Source organism: Cibotium barometz, chromosome 37, assembly GCF_041138505.1.
Source record: "Cibotium barometz isolate CiBa-2024 chromosome 37, ASM4113850v1, whole genome shotgun sequence".
Taxonomy (NCBI): Eukaryota; Viridiplantae; Streptophyta; class Polypodiopsida; order Cyatheales; family Cibotiaceae; genus Cibotium; species Cibotium barometz.
In genome coordinates, this window is record NC_141082.1 from 22,321,458 (window position 1) to 22,342,072 (window position 20,615).

At 45.4% G+C, this 20,615-nt stretch overlaps 1 protein-coding gene across 2 annotated transcripts in view; it reads right to left on the reverse strand.

Annotated features, from left to right (window-relative positions):
- Positions 1-13,860, reverse strand: part of HSA32 (Aldolase-type TIM barrel family protein) — a 52,565-nt gene extending 38,705 nt beyond the window's left edge. The window contains exon 1 of one of the 2 annotated variants that reach the window (XM_086776687.1): positions 13,612-13,860. In XM_086776687.1, the coding sequence (XP_086632813.1) occupies positions 13,612-13,731 (120 nt within the window). In that variant the 5' untranslated portion in view covers positions 13,732-13,860. The remainder of the gene's footprint in view (positions 1-13,611) is intronic. The other variant, XM_086776688.1, reaches the window with a different exon arrangement.
- Positions 13,861-20,615: the final 6,755 nt, after the last annotated feature.

Consider the following 20,615-nt stretch of genomic DNA (forward strand, 5'->3'; position numbering starts at 1 on the left):
TATCCCCAGTAAGTATGTGACCAGAAAGCCTGCAGAGATCCTGTAAACCGAAAGGGAAGGAGTCATGTGCCCAGAAGCACCACTGTCTAGAATCCACTCCCGAGTATCCGTTGTTGCAGAGAATCCTCCAATCTCCTCCTTGCCTAAAGAAAATGAAACATCGGTGTCCACCACCTCCAGGTGCACAAAAGCCGGAGTATTCATGATTGCTGCTGAGGAATCTTCACCCTTCTCGGTCTTCCGCTTGGGACACTGCCTCCAATAGTGGCCTTTCTCGCCACAATCATTACAGGTCCTCTCTGCCTTTAGTTTCTCGCGGTCAGTAACGGACTTCTTCTCAAAAGACTTCTCCAACAAAGCCTTCCCTTTGCCCGTGCTACGGCCTTTCGAACAGTTAAGGCCTCCGAACCTCCACCCTGAGGAGGGTTCGTGAATCGTTCCTCCTGGTCCAGGACCATGGGCACAAGCTCCTCCCATGTGATGGTGCTGAGCCTGCCACTGGTAATCAAAGACGAGTAAAATGCTGAGTACTGAGAGGGCATGTGTGACAGCAATGTTATGGCCATGTCCTCTGACGATATCTCCTTCCTAGCCTGAAGAACTTCCTGCTGAAGAGCCTGCAGCTTGTTAATATGCTCCCGCATCGTCGACGACTTTGAGGGCTCATAACCCGCATCTGTACTTCCAAGGAAATCCTCTTCATGGGCGATACCCTGTTGTAAAGAGAGGCCAAATGCTGCCATATACCTCTGGCCAGCGTCATATGCTTTACATGATTGATTACCTGTGGCGGTGTGCAATTGAGAAAGATAAACGAACCGACCCTGGCATTGACACGATCCCACATCTGTGTCTGAGCCTCCCGGTCCTTTCGGATCGATGGTAACTCCCCTTCCTCTACTTCCGGCCGTGGAACCCCAACAACGACAAAATCAGTGAGGTCATAAGACTCCAGAATAGATTCCATCATAACCTTCCATATGCTGTAGTTGCTCCCGTCCAACTGACGGTCCACCGGGAACGTGGGGAGTGTCGGGATCTTCACATGCCTCTCGGCCATCTCAAACAGATCTGCCATTGCGGGGATGTACTCTGAAAAGGGTGGGTGGGTGGGAACAAAGAAGAACTAACACTTGCAAGTGGCTGTCAAGCGAATCAGCCCGCCGTCCTCTTGCTTCTCCTCTTCCCGAACAATCCCAAACAGTCCACCAATCAGCAACACAAGTCTCCCTCTTGCTCACACAAATCCCAAGAACTATCTAGAGCCTAGGCTCTAATACCATGTCAAAATACGCAACGGAGATGATGATCAGATCTGGGAACACGAGCAAAACGCAGTGCAGAAAATCACAGCACAAGAGAGAGAGAGAGAGAGATAGAGGCGTGTAACTCTCCTCTGTATACACAAGAAGATCCCGAGAAATGATACAAAAAATGACAAGGGGCTGGGGGCCTTTTTAAATGGCCCCCCATCAGCAATCGGCCTGCTATAGGGCAGCCGACAGGACACAAGAAACCTCCACAACTGAAAAATCACAGTCGGCCAGCAGCAGAGTGGGCCGGCCAACATCAGAGAAGTTCCACGACTCATGCCACTTCCAGAATCTCCACAGATGCAGTCGGCCAGGTTCAAGGTCCTCCTGCCACTACTAGACTGCCTCCCATGCCACAGAAAAATAGGGAAAAAATGGGGAAAAATACGAACAGTGGGGAAAAATGGGAAAACACCTCATAAGGGCGGGCACACCCTCAACAAAGGCCCTGGTGTATAAAAATAGACAAGAGATGACTTCTAACAATATGTGTCATTGTTTTGCATGTTGATGACCTCATTCTTTATGGCTTAGATACTGGATTGGTCACACAGGTTCAGTCCAAGCTTTCAGAGACATTTAAGATGACTGATCTTGGCCTTCTACATTATTGCTGCTCACACTTTATGGGTTGTCAAATTGTACTCCTCTCTCTTGTCCCATGGATCCCAATGCCAAATTATCCAAGGAGGATGATACACCCTTGGTGGATTCCACAGAGTACCGACAGATTGTTGGCTCATTGCTTTACCTTGCCAACACCCGTCCAGACATCTCCTATGTCCTCAGCCAATTCTCATCAGCTGCTTGAAGGTCTCATTGGCAGGTAGTTTGAGAGTTCTTCATTATCTTTGAGGTACTTCAGATTATGGCATCACCTACTCTTGTGGTACTAATTTGGTTGACTTCACAGATTCTGATTGGGCAGGCTGTATTGATACTCGGAGGTCTACATCTGGATATTGCTTCATGCTTGGTTCTGGATTGGTCTCTTGGAAGTCTCAAAAGCAGAGGACTATTTTTGCTTTTTCCACCGAGGCCGAGTATAAATCCTACCTTCTCTCCTCTACTAAGACACTTTCGATTCATCAGATTCTGGAGCATTTGAGCTGTGCCGACACTTCCCCGATTACTATTTACTCGGATTCTCAGAGTGCTATTGCTCTAGCACAAAATCCTGTGATACGGGGACGATCCAAGCAAATTGAAACTCTGCACCTCAAATTGGAAGGGATCTCGAAAAAAGCAATCTCCGAAGTGTCGGATGTACGTGGCACTTTGACTGTCAAACCCCTCAAGCTAGAGATTTCAAAGAAATAGGCTCGTTAAGCTGCTCAGGACGGCGAACAGCTAGGCTGGGCGGCGAACACCTGTAAAACAACCAATGACTAGCGACAGCTAGCGCTACTAGCCAAGCCTGGAGCTGGTGTTGCTTATCGCTGGCAGGTGGAACTGCTTGTTGGCAGCGCAAGCTGGACAACAAGAGAAGGCAGCACAAGCAGGAGCGACGCACACCAGACAAGGCGCTGTAGGGGTGACACATGGCGGATCAACGATAGAGCTGCTAGAGCAAGGCAGCGGTGACTTCACAGAGGCGGCGACGCACGGCTAGACTGAGCGTTGCAGGTGCGACGCACGACAAAGATGGCAGAGCAAAGAGCACAGAGCAAAGCAGAGAAAGATGACGATGGTGATGATAATAATGCTCTTGCTCTTTTCCCAAGATGGCTCTCCACAAGTTCTTGTTCTTCAAGACGGTGCAAACTTCTTATATACTAGAAGGGGATCCCTACTTTTTGCCGTGCCTTGCTTTTACTTTGCTTTTGTCTTTTCCATTTTTAATATTTTAATAGAGATCAAATATAGCCAAAGTTCTTAATCTATGCTTTTGTAGCTTCACGGCCTTGCTTTTTGGCCCTCGAGCTACTTTTTGGAAAAGTGGCTTTTAGCTTTTTGATCCAGTTCAGTGCCCTCTTTCCAATGGTGCCTTCAACTCTTGGTCAACACAATTTGACTTTTTGCTTTTTCCACTGCCACCATTAGGAACCTTGTTCCCATGTGTCCATCAACTTGTCCATGTGTCCGGGTATGACTTCTATCATGTGAAAAGAGCTCGGAGGGACAAATAGTTCCCGTATGTATAATGGTGAACGAAATCCAGTACAAGAGGCCCCAGTGTGAGGGTTCGGTATGGCAACCCAAAGAGAAACCAGCATAGATGTGAAGACGGAGTCGAAGCAGGTAGCTCGGTCTGGGTGTCGAAGGCACGCATTGATGTGAGGCAATGGCTCTTCGAAGTTGCGTTGATACAAATAAATGCAAATCTACAGATCACAAATGGACTGCAGATACACGCAGATCTGAAGAGCATAGAGGCCTACTGTCCCGACCAAATGGTGTGCTACGATCAAGAGGTAAGGTAGCTGTCAAATGAGCAAAAAGGGTTGCTATCAGGTACAAGACTGATGACTGTGGAGTGATAAGCAGAGTGGGCTACTGTCCCGATGTCATGTGAGCAGAGGACCGTTGTCCCATTGTCACTGCGAGCAATCCCAATCGAGATGCCCATTTGATTAGTTGTCATGTGCATCAGCAATGCCATGGACTTTCTCAAGACTAAATCCAGAAGGGGCAAGCAGATAAAGACTATGAACCAGTACAAGATAGACATGGAGCAGGACTTGGAGCAAAGCATGGATCAGAAGGGCTGTCGGCTGCATGGAGGATGACATCAGCAGTACCAAAGGGCTGTCGGCTGCAGGACAGAAGGTGCTGGCAGCAGGCGCATCCAGAAGACCCAGTCGGCTGCATTTAATTGATTTTATGAATTAGTAACTGGCCGACCAGCAGTCGGCCAGTTTCCCACATGCTCCAAGGCCTATATAAAGGCACACTTGCTCTTTGTTTGAGTCATTCAACCCACTAGGGGTATGAGTCATTAGGAGTCCTAGTCTAGGGCAGTTTTGGTGTGTTATCACCTTTTCAAGGAGGCAGCCAAGGGCTGCAAAGATATGTACCTTTTTGTACCATAGTATATACTGAATTTCCAGCACTTCTCTCTCTCTCTCTCTCTCTCTCTCTCTCTCTCTCTCTCTCTCTCTCTCTCTCTCTCTACTCTCTCTCTACCTGCGTTTTTGCATCAGATGGTGCGTTTTTGCATCAAAAGGTTTCCAAGAGTGTTTAGGGCTGAAAGAAGACTACCCAGAGCTTCCGCATGTTACATTGGTATCAGAGCATCAGGCTCAGCAAAGCTAAACACTGAATCAATCCCAGATGATGGTGTACAGGTCCAAGGTACAGGAAAGTACACGGATTCAAAGCCCAAGGCGGGAACACACATCTGGAAGAACTCCCAGGAGGTTTGTTGGTGGTGTTCCACAGTGCCAGATGGGGATGGCAGTTCCGTGAGCCAGATAGGTTCTCAGGCAACGGTCCCAAGGGAGGTTGATCCTCCAAGGGTGATGTGAGAGTGCCAGACTCAGTTCCAGGAACGAAGACCACGACGGTGTTCAGAGCCAGGGCAGGAATGGATTGTGGACTAGAGGAAGACCAGATGCATAGATCTTCATCAGAGACAGAGTGGTTTGGAGAACAGACCGGATTTTCATAGAAAAAGGTTTGCCAGGGATGGAAGATGACAGAGGGACTTCGAGACAGGAATGGGATGATGACAGTCATACAAGAGCAGGTTGGATTCCCATCATCAAGTTTAGCAGAGGGGGATGTCATGTGCATCAGCAATGCCATGGACTTTCTCAAGACTAAATCCAGAAGGGGCAAGCAGATAAAGACTATGAACCAGTAGAAGATAGACATGGAGCAGGACTTGGAGCAAAGCATGGATCAGAAGGGCTGTCGGCTGCATGGAGGATGACATCAGCAGTACCAAAGGGCTGTCGGCTGCAGGACAGAAGGTGCTGGCAGCAGGCGCATCCAGAAGACCCAGTCGGCTGCATTTAATTGATTTTATGAATTAGTAACTGGCCGACCAGCAGTCGGCCAGTTTCCCACATGCTCCAAGGCCTATATAAAGGCACACTTGCTCTTTGTTTGAGTCATTCAACCCACTAGGGGTATGAGTCATTAGGAGTCCTAGTCTAGGGCAGTTTTGGTGTGTTATCACCTTTTCAAGGAGGCAGCCAAGGGCTGCAAAGATATGTACCTTTTTGTACCATAGTATATACTGAATTTCCAGCACTTCTCTCTCTCTCTCTCTCTCTCTCTCTCTCTCTCTCTCTCTCTCTCTCTCTCTCTGTACTCTCTCTCTACCTGCGTTTTTGCATCAGATGGTGCGTTTTTGCATCAAAAGGTTTCCAAGAGTGTTTAGGGCTGAAAGAAGACTACCCAGAGCTTCCGCATGTTACATTGGTATCAGAGCATCAGGCTCAGCAAAGCTAAACACTGAATCAATCCCAGATGATGGTGTACAGGTCCAAGGTACAGGAAAGTACACGGATTCAAAGCCCAAGGCGGGAACACACATCGGGAAGAACTCCCAGGAGGTTTGTTGGTGGTGTTCCACAGTGCCAGATGGGGATGGCAGTTCCGTGAGCCAGATAGGTTCTCAGGCAACGGTCCCAAGGGAGGTTGATCCTCCAAGGGTGATGTGAGAGTGCCAGACTCAGTTCCAGGAACGAAGACCACGACGGTGTTCAGAGCCAGGGCAGGAATGGATTGTGGACTAGAGGAAGACCAGATGCATAGATCTTCATCAGAGACAGAGTGGTTTGGAGAACAGACCGGATTTTCAGAGAAAAAGGTTTGCCAGGGATGGAAGATGACAGAGGGACTTCGAGACAGGAATGGGATGATGACAGTCATACAAGAGCAGGTTGGATTCCCGTCATCAAGTTTAGCAGAGGGGGATGTCATGTGCATCAGCAATGCCATGGACTTTCTCAAGACTAAATCCAGAAGGGGCAAGCAGATAAAGACTATGAACCAGTACAAGATAGACATGGAGCAGGACTTGGAGCAAAGCATGGATCAGAAGGGCTGTCGGCTGCATGGAGGATGACATCAGCAGTACCAAAGGGCTGTCGGCTGCAGGACAGAAGGTGCTGGCAGCAGGCGCATCCAGAAGACCCAGTCGGCTGCATTTAATTGATTTTATGAATTAGTAACTGGCCGACCAGCAGTCGGCCAGTTTCCCACATGCTCCAAGGCCTATATAAAGGCACACTTGCTCTTTGTTTGAGTCATTCAACCCACTAGGGGTATGAGTCATTAGGAGTCCTAGTCTAGGGCAGTTTTGGTGTGTTATCACCTTTTCAAGGAGGCAGCCAAGGGCTGCAAAGATATGTACCTTTTTGTACCATAGTATATACTGAATTTCCAGCACCTCTCTCTCTCTCTCTCTCTCTCTCTCTCTCTCTCTCTACCTGCGTTTTTGCATCAGATGGTGCGTTTTTGCATCAAAAGGTTTCCAAGAGTGTTTAGGGCTGAAAGAAGACTACCCAGAGCTTCCGCATGTTACATTGGTATCAGAGCATCAGGCTCAGCAAAGCTAAACACTGAATCAATCCCAGATGATGGTGTACAGGTCCAAGGTACAGGAAAGTACACGGATTCAAAGCCCAAGGCGGGAACACACATCGGGAAGAACTCCCAGGAGGTTTGTTGGTGGTGTTCCACAGTGCCAGATGGGGATGGCAGTTCCGTGAGCCAGATAGGTTCTCAGGCAACGGTACCAAGGGAGGTTGATCCTCCAAGGGTGATGTGAGAGTGCCAGACTCAGTTCCAGGAACGAAGACCACGACGGTGTTCAGAGCCAGGGCAGGAATGGATTGTGGACTAGAGGAAGACCAGATGCATAGATCTTCATCAGAGACAGAGTAGTTTGGAGAACAGACCGGATTTTCAGAGAAAAAGGTTTGCCAGGGATGGAAGATGACAGAGGGACTTCGAGACAGGAATGGGATGATGACAGTCATACAAGAGCAGGTTGGATTCCCGTCATCAAGTTTAGCAGAGGGGGATGTCATGTGCATCAGCAATGCCATGGACTTTCTCAAGACTAAATCCAGAAGGGGCAAGCAGATAAAGACTATGAACCAGTACAAGATAGACATGGAGCAGGACTTGGAGCAAAGCATGGATCAGAAGGGCTGTCGGCTGCATGGAGGATGACATCAGCAGTACCAAAGGGCTGTCGGCTGCAGGACAGAAGGTGCTGGCAGCAGGCGCATCCAGAAGACCCAGTCGGCTGCATTTAATTGATTTTATGAATTAGTAACTGGCCGACCAGCAGTCGGCCAGTTTCCCACATGCTCCAAGGCCTATATAAAGGCACACTTGCTCTTTGTTTGAGTCATTCAACCCACTAGGGGTATGAGTCATTAGGAGTCCTAGTCTAGGGCAGTTTTGGTGTGTTATCACCTTTTCAAGGAGGCAGCCAAGGGCTGCAAAGATATGTACCTTTTTGTACCATAGTATATACTGAATTTCCAGCACTTCTCTCTCTCTCTCTCTCTCTCTCTCTCTCTCTCTCTCTCTCTCTCTCTCTCTCTCTCTCTCTCTCTCTACCTGCGTTTTTGCATCAGATGGTGCGTTTTTGCATCAAAAGGTTTCCAAGAGTGTTTAGGGCTGAAAGAAGACTACCCAGAGCTTCCGCATGTTACATTAGTACTAACCAAACCCACGTGAAAAAGTATTGGAAGGCATCTGATTTATGCTTCAAGGAATCCACCCACATGTAACTCAAATAATCATCCACAATCAACACATGTAGTAGAGAGACCCATTCAAGAAGGGGTTGGGAATCGTCCACTCAAGTCGAAGTGAATCAACTTGAGGATACCCTGAGCACGATGAGTAGCATAATGTGGGAACAATCTACGATGTTGCTTACCCATTTTACATGGCTGGCAGACATCTAATTTGAGGCAGGGTATGCCTTCGACCAACTAGTCTCTAGACAACTCATAGGGTGTGTCATAGGGCAGGTGAGCATAGCGATAGTGACATAGTCGTTCAATGTCCGAAGGAGCTCTGGTCACATGCTCGATGAAACTCAGAACCCTCGGAAGAGGGCTCCAATAAAAAAGTAGACATCCAATATATGCCATCCTTCTGTGCTTGACCTCTAGGAACAACTAGACAGTAGACTGGTAGTCTCACCAATCACCTCGACAACTCGCTTGTTGAAGTAAACTTCATGATCGAGTTGGGTCAGCTCGGATACGGAAAGTAAATTAAGGCCCAAGTTAGGAACAAGATAGACATCGTCCAATGTTGCCTGGTTGGGGCATGTGTTGGAGTCAAATAAAACGGTGCAAACAAATTTGATGGGCATCAGGGTATTTGTTGCCACATCAAACTTCACCATTAGTAAGACGCTAACTTCTAAGAGATGAAAATGTCAGCATTGCATGCCATATGGTGTGTAGATTCATTGTCAACTATCCAAGTGACCAGATGGCCACAGAAAAGAGTTGGGTGAGCTTCGATGATGGGCACAAGTGGATCATCGGGTAACTGACAGATCTGAACGAGAGCAGAAGCTTCCACACGCTGACTCCCTCATCTAGTCCATTGTTTCTTCTTCCTTTCGAAAGAGTGACCTTGGCCAAGAGCCTGAGATGTGGTGTAAATGATGACCAATCAGACATCTCTTCCGAGATGGCAAAGGAAACTGACTCGGGAATGGACCTTGAGCAACCTGACCAATGGTTCGCTACTGAGAAGATCTAGGCCAATTCGTACCAAGTTCCCTGGTGGGGAACCCTGTAGAGTAGGTGTTGGAGTATTACCCCCCTCTCGACCACCAACTGGGGGCATGCTGCCACCTTGGTTGTTTTGGCAATTCGAGTTGTCAGTGTTGGGATTGTTACCTCTATTTTCCCTGGCTTTAATGCCACACTCAGACATTTGGCAATGAGTGTAGAATCTATTCTTTTTGGGAATATTCTGCCAGTAGGGAGTGGGTGTCGAGGCAAGGTTTTTGGAATCAATGGTGTTGCCTTGGGTTTTGCCTTGATTACCTGGGTTACTATTCCCCTTCCCTTGCTGCCCTTTTTTAGTAAAGGTGGTATTGGACAAGGGTCCCCCTCTTGAGTAGAGGACAAAGAAGATGACTTCTTGAAGTAAAACTGATCATGCAACCAAGCGAAGTGTAGGAGTTGACACTCACACTCATATAGGTTAGGCATAGGTTCTAAACTAATGGTCTGTGTGACAAAAGTAAAGAAACTTAGTGGCAACTTGTTCAGAAATGTAATGACCTGGTCTTCCTGAGACTTGGCAGGGCCAATAGTGGCGTACACCGCATTAAGGCACCAGTACTCAGCAACCTTGAGAGTCAGGTCATCCCCCTCTTTGATAGAGAAAATTTGGATTTGATGCTCGAGATCAATGCGACGCATGCGATCACGTGCTACATCTCTCTGCAAGGTGTGCCCATCTGTCAAAAACATAGGGGAACTGCTAGAGTTGTGAATGGAACTCCGGTAGAAGATCTTGCATGAGCTCCACTATGTCAGTGCCATTCCTAGCTTCCCAATAACGGATGACTTCAGGAGGTACTAGTGAGGGGCGGGGTTTCGGTTCAAATCTCTTCACCAAGTTCCAAGAGCCTTGGGAAGTGAAAACTTGTTTCATAAGATTAGCCCAAGTGGTGTAATTAGACACATTGAAACGAGTCCTTTCTGTGAAAGCATTTCTGGACATAGAGACGTGAAAGGAAGGAGATGGGGAATCCAAGATGGCTAGTACCCATATCCGAAGAGTAGAGGGTTAGATGGAACTCCAGAAAATCCACTAATACTCGGCACAAGTGTACGACCTGGCGAGAGCACTCCGTAAGATGGGATTTAAGACTGGGCACTTAGCACAGGCGGAATACCTAGCTGAGGCACAAATCCTTGAGTGGGCACTTAAGATGGGACTGAGGTAGTGCCTGAGATGGGTTGGTAAACTACCTAATACCCTGGAATGTTGGGTGGCGACACAATCAAGAGGCATAGTGCCGAGAGATCCCTGTATCGGGTAAAACCCATAAGCAGGTCCCTATGGTGGTGCGGCCCGTAATGGCTACATACCAACACCTGCAAGAAGAAACATGGGTTGGATGGGAGGGCTTTGTACTTGAGGTTATACAATATTCCAAAACACATTAGCAACAGGAATAGTAGGTGAACTAGAAGAGAAAACACTGTTACCTACATGAACACCAGTAATCTAGGAGCGTACTCTCGTGCTACAGAAGAAGACACCCAGGAAGTGTTAGGTACATAAGTACTCAAAGGTACATACGAACCTGTCGCGATCTTCCGCTGAGTTAATAATAGTGGATCTCCAGACGACCATGGTGATACCTATCCTCCCTAAGAGAGAGAACCATACCGAAGTCCAAGCTGTCGACTGGACTACGCCGCAAGGCTCTCCACCTGAGGCTGGATACTGGGGTCCAGTACTGGCACACTGGCTATAGGCATGTATCCCCTTCTAGAAGCGAAGTCTGATAAGCTCAAAGAGGAAGGTCGAGATGCCAGAGGTGTACAGGGTGAGTAGGTGTAGATAGGTTGGTCGTCTCCCAATGAAAGACCTCGAACAAGGCTCTCCAATCAGAAAGAAATCCTATACTCCGTGTGGTCCACATCAAAGTAAGGAGAATCAATATCTGGAGACAAAGGCTGGTCCTTTGGAATCATGGGTAGACGATCCATGATGTGTGCTCTCGGGGTCTTCAATCCCTTTGCTCACAATAGCTCTGATACCATGTGAGGGCAAAAGGATGAAAGGACCAAATGTGCAAGAGATCAGAGCAAATGAACATAGCATGAAATGGATGAATGAGTGTATGTATAAAGGTAGATGAAATCCAGTACAAGAGGCCTCAGTGTGAGTCTCCGATGTGGTAACCCAAAGAGAAACTGGCATAGATGCGAAGATGAAGTCAAAGCAGGTAGCTCGGTCTGGGTGTCGAAGGCACACATCGATGTGAGGCAATGGCTCTCCAAAGGTGCAGATGAGGATGGACTGCAGATAAGCACAGATCTGAAGTGCATAGAGGGCTGCTGTCCCAGGCAGATGGTGTGCTGCCATCACGAGGTAAGGTAGCTGTCAGATGAGCAGAGAGGGCTGCTGTCCCAGGTACAGGTCTGATGACTGTTGAGTGATAAGCAGAGAGTGGGCTGCTGTCCCGATGTCATGTGAGCAAAGAGGGCTCAGATCTGCAGGTCTGAAGGTCAGACTACTGCAGGTACAGGTCAACGGGCGCTGCGTTAGAGCTGCAGAGATCAAGCTGAGCGCTGCGGATAGGTAGGTGTGTAGCATTGCTCCTGAGATGAAGAAGCACGGTTGCTACTGCTGCTGAAGAACAATGATGATGATTCAGTCTGTTGCAGAGGAAGCGTCAGCAGCAGAGTCGATTTGATTATATGTTGTGATGTATTGGCTGAATTATGAAGCTTTTGTATATATATGGTGTTGGGCTGCTGGTCGGCCCAGGGAGGACTGTCGGCCAGTAGCAAGACAAAGAAAACCATAATAAATCCCTTTTGGGCTGGATAAAATACCAGATTTGGGTATATTTTCACACATGGCCAGCCTCCACTCAATAGAAGGTGTTGACCATTGCCGAGGTTCACCATGAGGTCTCTTTTGTCAGAAAATCTTCGCAGTGAATCTACATGTCTCTATAACTCCTCTGCAGAATCGAAAATCGGGACCATGTCATCTACATATAGCAAGAGTATACTATTTGTCTTCTATTCATCACCCTAGTACAGCTTTAGTCCAACCTTAAGGCTTTGATTTGTTGGATTCGTGTCAATGTTAAAATTTCATGTGACTATGAGTGAATCTATGTTTGGAAATGAGTCCAATACGCTACATAATTGGCTAAAAGAAATTTATCGTGGTGGCTCTAGGCGATTTGTAGACTAACTTTGTTGAATTGCTTGTTTGAAAATGCTGTGCGTGGTAATGTCGTGAGCAGTATTTCAGTTCACAAGAAGTTGACCTTATAGGTAGAAATCCTGTATACATGAAAAGCATGACTACTTGTCTGGGGCATCCAACTCTCAGAAGGGATCAATGCCAGATAAACAGTTGTACAACATCTTAACACATATTTTGGATTTTTATGCATCCACAAAATCCGCAAACATTCACATGCATTTAAATCCATGCAATGTTTATGTCCACAAATAAGTCTCACACAGTCACTCCTGAACAACAGGCAGAACATCATAAATCATATGAACTGTAAATCATAGAAGTCTGTCATCTTACAGAGCTTTGTAAAATATTTCCATGTCAAATACCAACTTAGAAATTCTCTTGACCCCGCTACGGAACATGCCTTTACCCACCTCGTGGTAAATGTGGGAGCTATGACATAGCTTCATGACACCATTTGAGCCTAACTTGTTAATTGAAGGCTTAAGATACGTTCCAATACTCATCTACATGTTGCCTCTTCCCCAAAGGAAAAACAAACTGTTGCTGAAGTTAGCAATCTAGACCTGCTCTAAGAGAAGCAAGCTATGATACCAATGTTAAGGTGCACTATGCGAAAACACCTACTTCTAGGCAAATTTGAGGAGAAATCAGGAAATGACAAAGATAGACTTCTTGAGTGTGCAAAAAGCTTACAAATTTTCAAAAAATCCTCCTCTATTTTCATCCTTTGATAGAGGTTCCATTCTATAGAACACCACACGTTGTATGCCTGATTTATCACTGAGACTATCCTATAATTGTTATGTGAAGTAGGCTTTGGCCTGAGTAATAACACCTTGACCTTCCAAAGTGCACTGCTTCTATATGACAGTTATTTTAATACTGACCCAAAGCCAATATAATGGATTTCTCATAACAGGGCTTTCTAAACAAGGAGGATTTCCAAAGATCAAGCCTAAACCAAGTTCTAGACTTTTACTTGGCTGGTGGGCTACCATGGAGCACTGAAGTTTCGGCAAAGAGGGCACTTGGTGTTAGTCTAGCATCGGTCTGTCAGTGTGCACTCTGGTCGAAGCTATTGTTGTGTGGTGAACCGGTCAAACATCATGGCCTTTGTATGTGATATGTGCATGATGGTGATTGATGTCGGTAATTTTGTTGAAAGGGTACCCAATTTCTGATGCCACTAGGGTAGATTCGAACACACTACCTCGTCTCAGAAAGGCACAGGCACTAGTGTTGGGCTAGAGCCCAGAGGAATGTCAGTGAATTGGACCGTGTGCTTTTGTCAATTTTCTTCATTAAGCTACCAGGGGAAAGGCAATAGGATAGTACTGCTCCCCATCCCACCCTTCTTTTACAAAACAAGACCATGGCATTGAGCACGGGTTACCTGGATGCAACGAGGGCCCATAACAGAGTAGTAGGGGCTTCTGATTTCCGTCTTCCCGCATCGCCTCGGCATCTCCAGGCGGGCATCCACATCTTCAAGACCCAACAAAAAGCTCTCCATAGCTTCACAACAACAAACAGTACAGAAAATGAAGATATGGGGTAAGAAGAGATTGTAGGGGCTTGTCGATGTTAAAATACATCGGCAGGCGCGCCATGCACAGTGAAAGAGAAACGGAGCCTTCGCGATCGCTCTAGAACATTTCTCACTTCAGTATGTGAAGCGCCCGCCCAAGCACCCGCCCAAGGGACAAACAACGAGATGTATGAAACACTACACTATGCTGCCAGGTGATGAAACCAACAAGAACTTATCTAGCCTCTTGAGTGGTATATGCCCTCATGTTGCATTCTACCAACGTTAATACCTCTCTCTCTCTCTCTCTCTAGCCTCTTGAGTCTTAGTCGGTTCACACCTTGGCACTGCAAAACAGCTCGTGGTAGTTCAGTTCAAAGACGGCACACCAAAAATCTCTGAATGCATTGGTATCATACCCACTTTTACGTAACTATCCGAAGATGTCTGACTTGTAGAGGTCTGAAGCCTTGTTCGTGCAAAGCCTTCCATGGTCTTACCATACAATTGCCAGCCATACCTCCCTATTTTTTTGTCACACCAACGTCAGAATGAGACCTAAGGCTTAGTGTGGCCAACCCCAGCTAGAATCAACTTGGGTGAGCCATGGATGACATATTGTATAGTGACATTTGCCATCCTCTTTTATATGCTACCTAGTGCCTTGCACGTTGAAGACCAACCCCAACTAGAAGAAGCTGACTCATCAACCTAGGTGAGCCATGAATGTCCATTAAAATTTCCAAGATATCCCTTAAAAGCTATATAGTTTATAGAGTGCCTCCATGTGCGTGTTTGGTGTCCAAGATGTCCCTTGTATAAAAATATAGCACAGCAGAAAGATAGATAGCAAAACAAAGTGCAATAGACAATGCAATAGATAGAGAATGGAGAAAATTTAAAATTTTGAGATAGGTACAAATGTGATGGTGATGTCCACCATCATGGAGAGAATTTAAAATTTTGAGATAGCTACAATGTGATGGTGATGTCCACCATCATGCGCTCTCAAGTACAGCTTAGATGGAGATCTAGATAAACTCTGGATAGAGGATGTACTAAGTGTAGAGGTTGTGTGGATAGTCACAAGCATTGGATACCTGAGCTTGTGATAACTATGTCTATACAATGCTCAAGGGTGGTGTGATAGGTGTGTATACAACATGGGCGGTTATGCTGCATAGACACTGTCTCACCGCCCCTCAATGTGACCAACCACCACTAATAATAAACCCATACTAGTGGGCCTCGGGCCTCAGCTAACGCTCGAACCTTTGACCATTTTTTAACCATCAATGTCACAATAATGATCCCATCGCGTCTAAGTCGAGGTTCTGTGTACCAATGGCTTCTCCTCATAATGGGGGCCTTTACAAATGTGCACCAAAACATTGATGTGAGATTTATGCTGAGAGGTGGGCATTGAGTGTAGACTAACATGCTTCCTCAATGTTTGCCCAAAGACAGATTATGTTCTTGGCCCAATGCCAAGTCGATGAAGATGCCAAGTGAGTTGGTCCTTCCCAAGAGCCTTGGTGAAGATGTCGACTTAGCTCTGGTCTATAGAACAGTACTCTAACTCCACTACTTCACCCTCAATCAACTCTCACACATAATGATACTGAATCTCAATGTGCTTTATTCGGGTATGGAACAAAGGGTTCTTAACAATAGCCATGCAACTTTGGTTGTTGCATTGTAAGGTTGTAGCCCTACTAATTTGAACTCCCATGTCTACTAAAATCCTCCTCAACCATACTACTTTGCAAGTAGCAAAACAGGCTACCTTGTACTTAGCTTCAATAGAAGAAAGTGCCAGTGTAGGGATGCTTCTTGTTGGTCCAAGAGAAAGCATTAGAACCAAGCAAAAAACAATATCCTGAAACTGATTTCCTTGGAATCACAATCTCCTACCTAATTTGAATCACAGTAACCTATAAGAGTGTCACCTATATTGTGTTAAGAATCTTAATATGGGATTGATCATAGTGGTAGACAAAAGATTAAGCATGATAACTAAGGTGGGTTATACCACACTGAGAAATCCATTCCTAGAGAGATAGAGAGAGTAGCACACTCAACAATACTTTATTGCGTATGTTATCAAAACATACAATAAAGGCTTATAATATAGATAGCCTTTAGCCCAATCTCCTTTACACATCATCATGCCATGTGTCAATCCCTTTTCCACATTCTTTTATGTGGCTCTCACCATTCACATAATATCTTATGTGGCATTCTTATCTTTCCACAATATCTTGCACCTCTAGGGTGCATTTACACACTCAACCAAAATTTATTTTACATTGCACATTTTAACACCCCTCCTCAATGTAAAATTAGGTGTGTGAACTAATCATCTCTCCAACCAATTTGACCATCTCACTTCTCAACCTCAACAATTTGGCATTTCCAATCTCAACACTCCCCCTCAATGCAAATTAGAGTGTTCAACAAGTGTGTGTGCATGTGTCTAGCCAACCTAGACACCTCAAGTCCATTTCGAGCACTATTTCACTCAGACAGAGCCACCCAAGTGCTTTTTTTTTAATATCTATGTGCTTAGGAGAAGCAACCAACCAATGTGCTTAATACCTATGTGCTTAGGAGAAGCAACCAACCACAAAGTACTATGCCCACACGTGCACAACTCAACACACATCACAAATACATTCATTTGAGCTCCTAGGCTCGCGCAGAGGACCCTCATAAATGGGTTAAGAGATTACATCCATTTTAAGGATCTTCATGTCTTGGGCAGGGCACCCTCATACGTATACAAAATAAACCATGTGCCACTCATGGTCATCTTTGTAGCTCAACATGGCTATGCCATTACCTTTTGTATCTTTTGCACATATCACAGTGGGCTCCACATGGCTTCAAGAGTCCGTAAAAAATGCATGTTTATAAATGCTTTAGAGCATTTGAATGGGGGATTATGGTTGGATTTCTTTACACTATGACACAAAGTTGGGGGTTTAACTTTGGTCACGTCTCAAACTTAAAGGTTGAAGAAGGGGAGGCGGTCTCGGTGCCAAATAAAGCAATAGGAAAAAACTCTCACCCTCTATCTCCCTAGATCAAAACAAATACATAGACATCGAAGGTGAGATTGTAGTCCAGAAGAGGAAATAGGAAAGGCTCTGGGGAAGCATTAATTTGAGCCAAGCGATCAGCTCCAAAAGTGAGGGCAAGTCTTTGCTGGAAGAAAATCTTTCAGCTTAATACAATGCCAATTGAAGTGAAAGGAGTATATTGATATGGCTCATTTGGACGGATCGGATGGTTGGGCCGCATCATTTTCCAAAAAAAAAAACCAATAAAACTTCCCAAAGTGAAAAATCTGTGCTGATAAGATATCTATAAATTTTTCTATGCTACTCAAAACAAAGTCTCAAAAACATCAGGGATAGAGCTTGAAAAAAACAAAGATTTTGATATAATTTTCATGAAAATCGGAGAAGTGAGCACAAAGTTATGACTGTTTTAGTGAGAGAAGTGTCAAAACTGTCCCAAATACACAATCTACTCTGAATAGACAGCCATAACTTTTTCTGTGTTGTAAAAAAAAAAAGAAGCATCGAAAACATCACTGGATAGAGCTTGAAAAAACAAAGATTTTGATATAAGTTTCATAAAAAACAGAGAAGCGAGCACAAAGTTATAACTGTTTTAGTGAGAAGTGTCAAAACTGTCCCAAATACACAGTCTGCTCTAATCAGACAGCCATAACTTTTTTTGTGCTGTTCAAAACAAAGAACTGAAAAAATCAAATAGATCTTGAAAAATGAAGATTTTGATATAAGTTTCATCAAAAACAAAGAAGGGAGCACAAAGCTAGACTGTTTTAGTGAACAGTACCAAAACTGTCTATACCCGCCTGCAGTTGTGAAGAGGCAACGATTTCCCTCAGTAGAGAAGTAACTTCCAAGATGCATGGTGGGTTGAGGTCACCCAAGGGAGTAGAGGATCCTCTTATAACAGATCTGGAAGCAAGCTACTCATGTGGACACACTAAGCTTTGAAGCCAAGAGGAAAAAGATAGAGAAAGGAAGCAAAAGCTTGATTCATGAAGCAAAAAAAAGACTTCCAATTGTAGAGGACTACAAGAGTAGGAGAGCCTAATGCTTAAGGGAGATGAAAAAGCATAGGAGGAGATGGATACAAGGCTATCGCATAGCTATAAGGAGAAAAAATAAGGTGCTTGAGAGGGAGGAGAGAGGCCTCTTTTATAGAGAAACTCACCCTGTTACATTTCCAGCTAGTAAATTCCTTCACCCCTGGTGACATAAGGACATGGGTCACCATCAATTGTCATTTTGGATACATTTTGTGACAAGTGTCCCATCTAAAGATGCTCATGAAATCTTTTAAAATTGAAAAAGTAAAGATTCCTCTCACATGGAGCCCATAGGGACCCTCTCTTTTCCACATGTCAATATCCTCTATATTCCACTTAGGACTTCTAGAAGGATTCCTCTTGATCCCACACTTCTCTACACTCCTCCACATGTCAACATCCTCTATATTCCACTTAGGACTTCTAGAAGGATTCCTCTTGATCCCACACTTCTCTACACTCCTCCACATGCCCTTTATGTGCTTAGCATGTGGTCTCCATATTATTTAAGTATCTTATTGAGTCCATGTAAACATTTGGCCCACCCTAAATACATGACCCATTTCTATCTTCCCAATACAATCCAATAATATTTCTCTCTCAAACCACTCTATCCCCATACCAAGGTATTTATAACTCATACACATGGTATTTACAATGATTCACTCCACTCATACTCACATCCACAATCATTCTACTAATTATTCTAATTAGTATCAAGCCCATATTTGTTATTACATGAGATAAAGTAGTCGTCATTAAATGATTGACAATCTGCAAAGAGATTAGCCACCAAAAGTCGTCTCCCGTTCATCGCCAGCTTCTCCATCACGCTTCTCGGCTCCCATGTCTCCATGGCTAGCTTTGCCATCACATTGTGAGCCTTGCAAGATTCTCCCATAAGTTTCCTATTAACCTATGGCAGACATTGAGACGTATTACTTTTACGTCATATAATTATTTTTCGTATTCTAAGTCATGGTCCGGGCTTGTCGGCACCACATGTAAAGGGTAAGGGGATTGGGTGATCGCCGATGAGAGGCACACCTCGAATTTCATCAAGATAAGGGTTAGGATTAGCCGGCCATGTGTGCGCGCCCATGTGTGAATGGCCAGGTCACATATAAAAGTCAAATGTATTCTAAAACCTCTCATTCTCGGAGTGTTGAATACAAGGAGTGCTCTTGCTTCATCTTCTCCACATCTCCTTTCCCAGCGTGTGTGTGTGTGTGTGTGTGTGTGTGAGAGAGAGAGAGAGAGAGAGAGAGAGAGAGTGTGTGTGTAGTGATCGAGCATTGCGTGGCGGCGAGGCGGTAGAGCGACGATGGTGACTCCTCCTTCATCGCGGCGCGAGAATCCTTCACGACGGCGGCGGTGAGTGACACACCATTGCTCCCTGTTTTGAGCTTGCTGGTTTCCTGGTTGTGTGCTTGCAGCCATTCGTGGCTCGCACACGGTGCTTGGCAAGTCCCTAGCTCCGACACATGCGGCAAGAGCGCACATTTTTGGCGTCGCTGCCGGGGAATCGCCCTGCACACCAAGCTCTAGATGTAGCTCGGGCGACTGTTTGAAGTTTATTTTATCCTACAAGAAAGGCAAAGAGAGGCGTGTTTGTGTGTATGCTACTGTTCTTCAGTCATTTTTCAGTTTTGTTTTCTTCATTTTCTACTCATTTCAGTTCTGTGTGTTAGCTATTAGAGTAGTAAGCTAGTTAGTGTTAGTGCATGCGTGTAGACAGAGGGTAGAAGAGCTGCCCGCAGAGGGCACCGCGGCGGCGGCAAGCGGCCAGCCCTAGGTGCACATGAGCTAAAACATTATCCTTGAGATTTGTTTTTTTTTTCTAAAAATATTTTTTGAGTTAAAAAAATTAAAAAATTAAAAAAATTAAATCAACCCAACCTGCATGGAAAAGAAAAAACCCCCAATCGACCCCGGCCTCGATCTTTTGATATATATATATATATATATATATATAGGAGAGTGAGCCTCTATAGCTTTCTCTCAAGTGAAAGCTTAAGGGGAGTGAAGCTCTATATATAGTCTACCCCCCCAAGGAGTGGAGTGGGCATGTGGGACAAAGCCTTCACCTTTCCCCCCACAGGCACCCTTGGACTTTCTAATTTAAGCCTCATAAAGCACGCTAGGACCCCTTGAACGATATGCTTGTCTTGAGCTATCACACGCCTTAGTCTAGTTTCAACTATAAGTAAGGGGGTAAAAACGGGTTGAAAACAAGTAAAAACGGGGTGCGAAACGCCTGAGAAACCACTTGTGTGGGCTTCAAGGGTAGTTACCAATGCCCGTAGGATACCCATGTCACATGCATCTATGCTATGGTCAGGTGTGCTAGAGTCTGAGCAACTAGAAAGCGTTTCAGTTTATGCAGGCTCACACCATCCCTCCACGTTAACATCTTGGCCTTTAGTTTGGAACCCAAGGAAGTGCAACCCAAGATCCACGAATAGCGGCTAGTGACTCGTCCTCTGACTCTAAAGTCATGGAAGGGCATCCTACCCAGAACTCTGAGGAAGCAAGCCAAAATGTGCCAGTTTGGGCCCCACAACCCGGATCTAGCATGTTTAGTCGTTTAATAGAGACTTTTAGTAGAGCTACGCGCTACTCTGAACTTGCGACAAGTAAAGTAAACGAAGGAGGTGGGGAAGTAGATTCACCATTCACATCTCATGTAGACCCTGCCCTCCCAAAGAGTGTCCATGTGGATATTCTACCCACTTCATTTAAT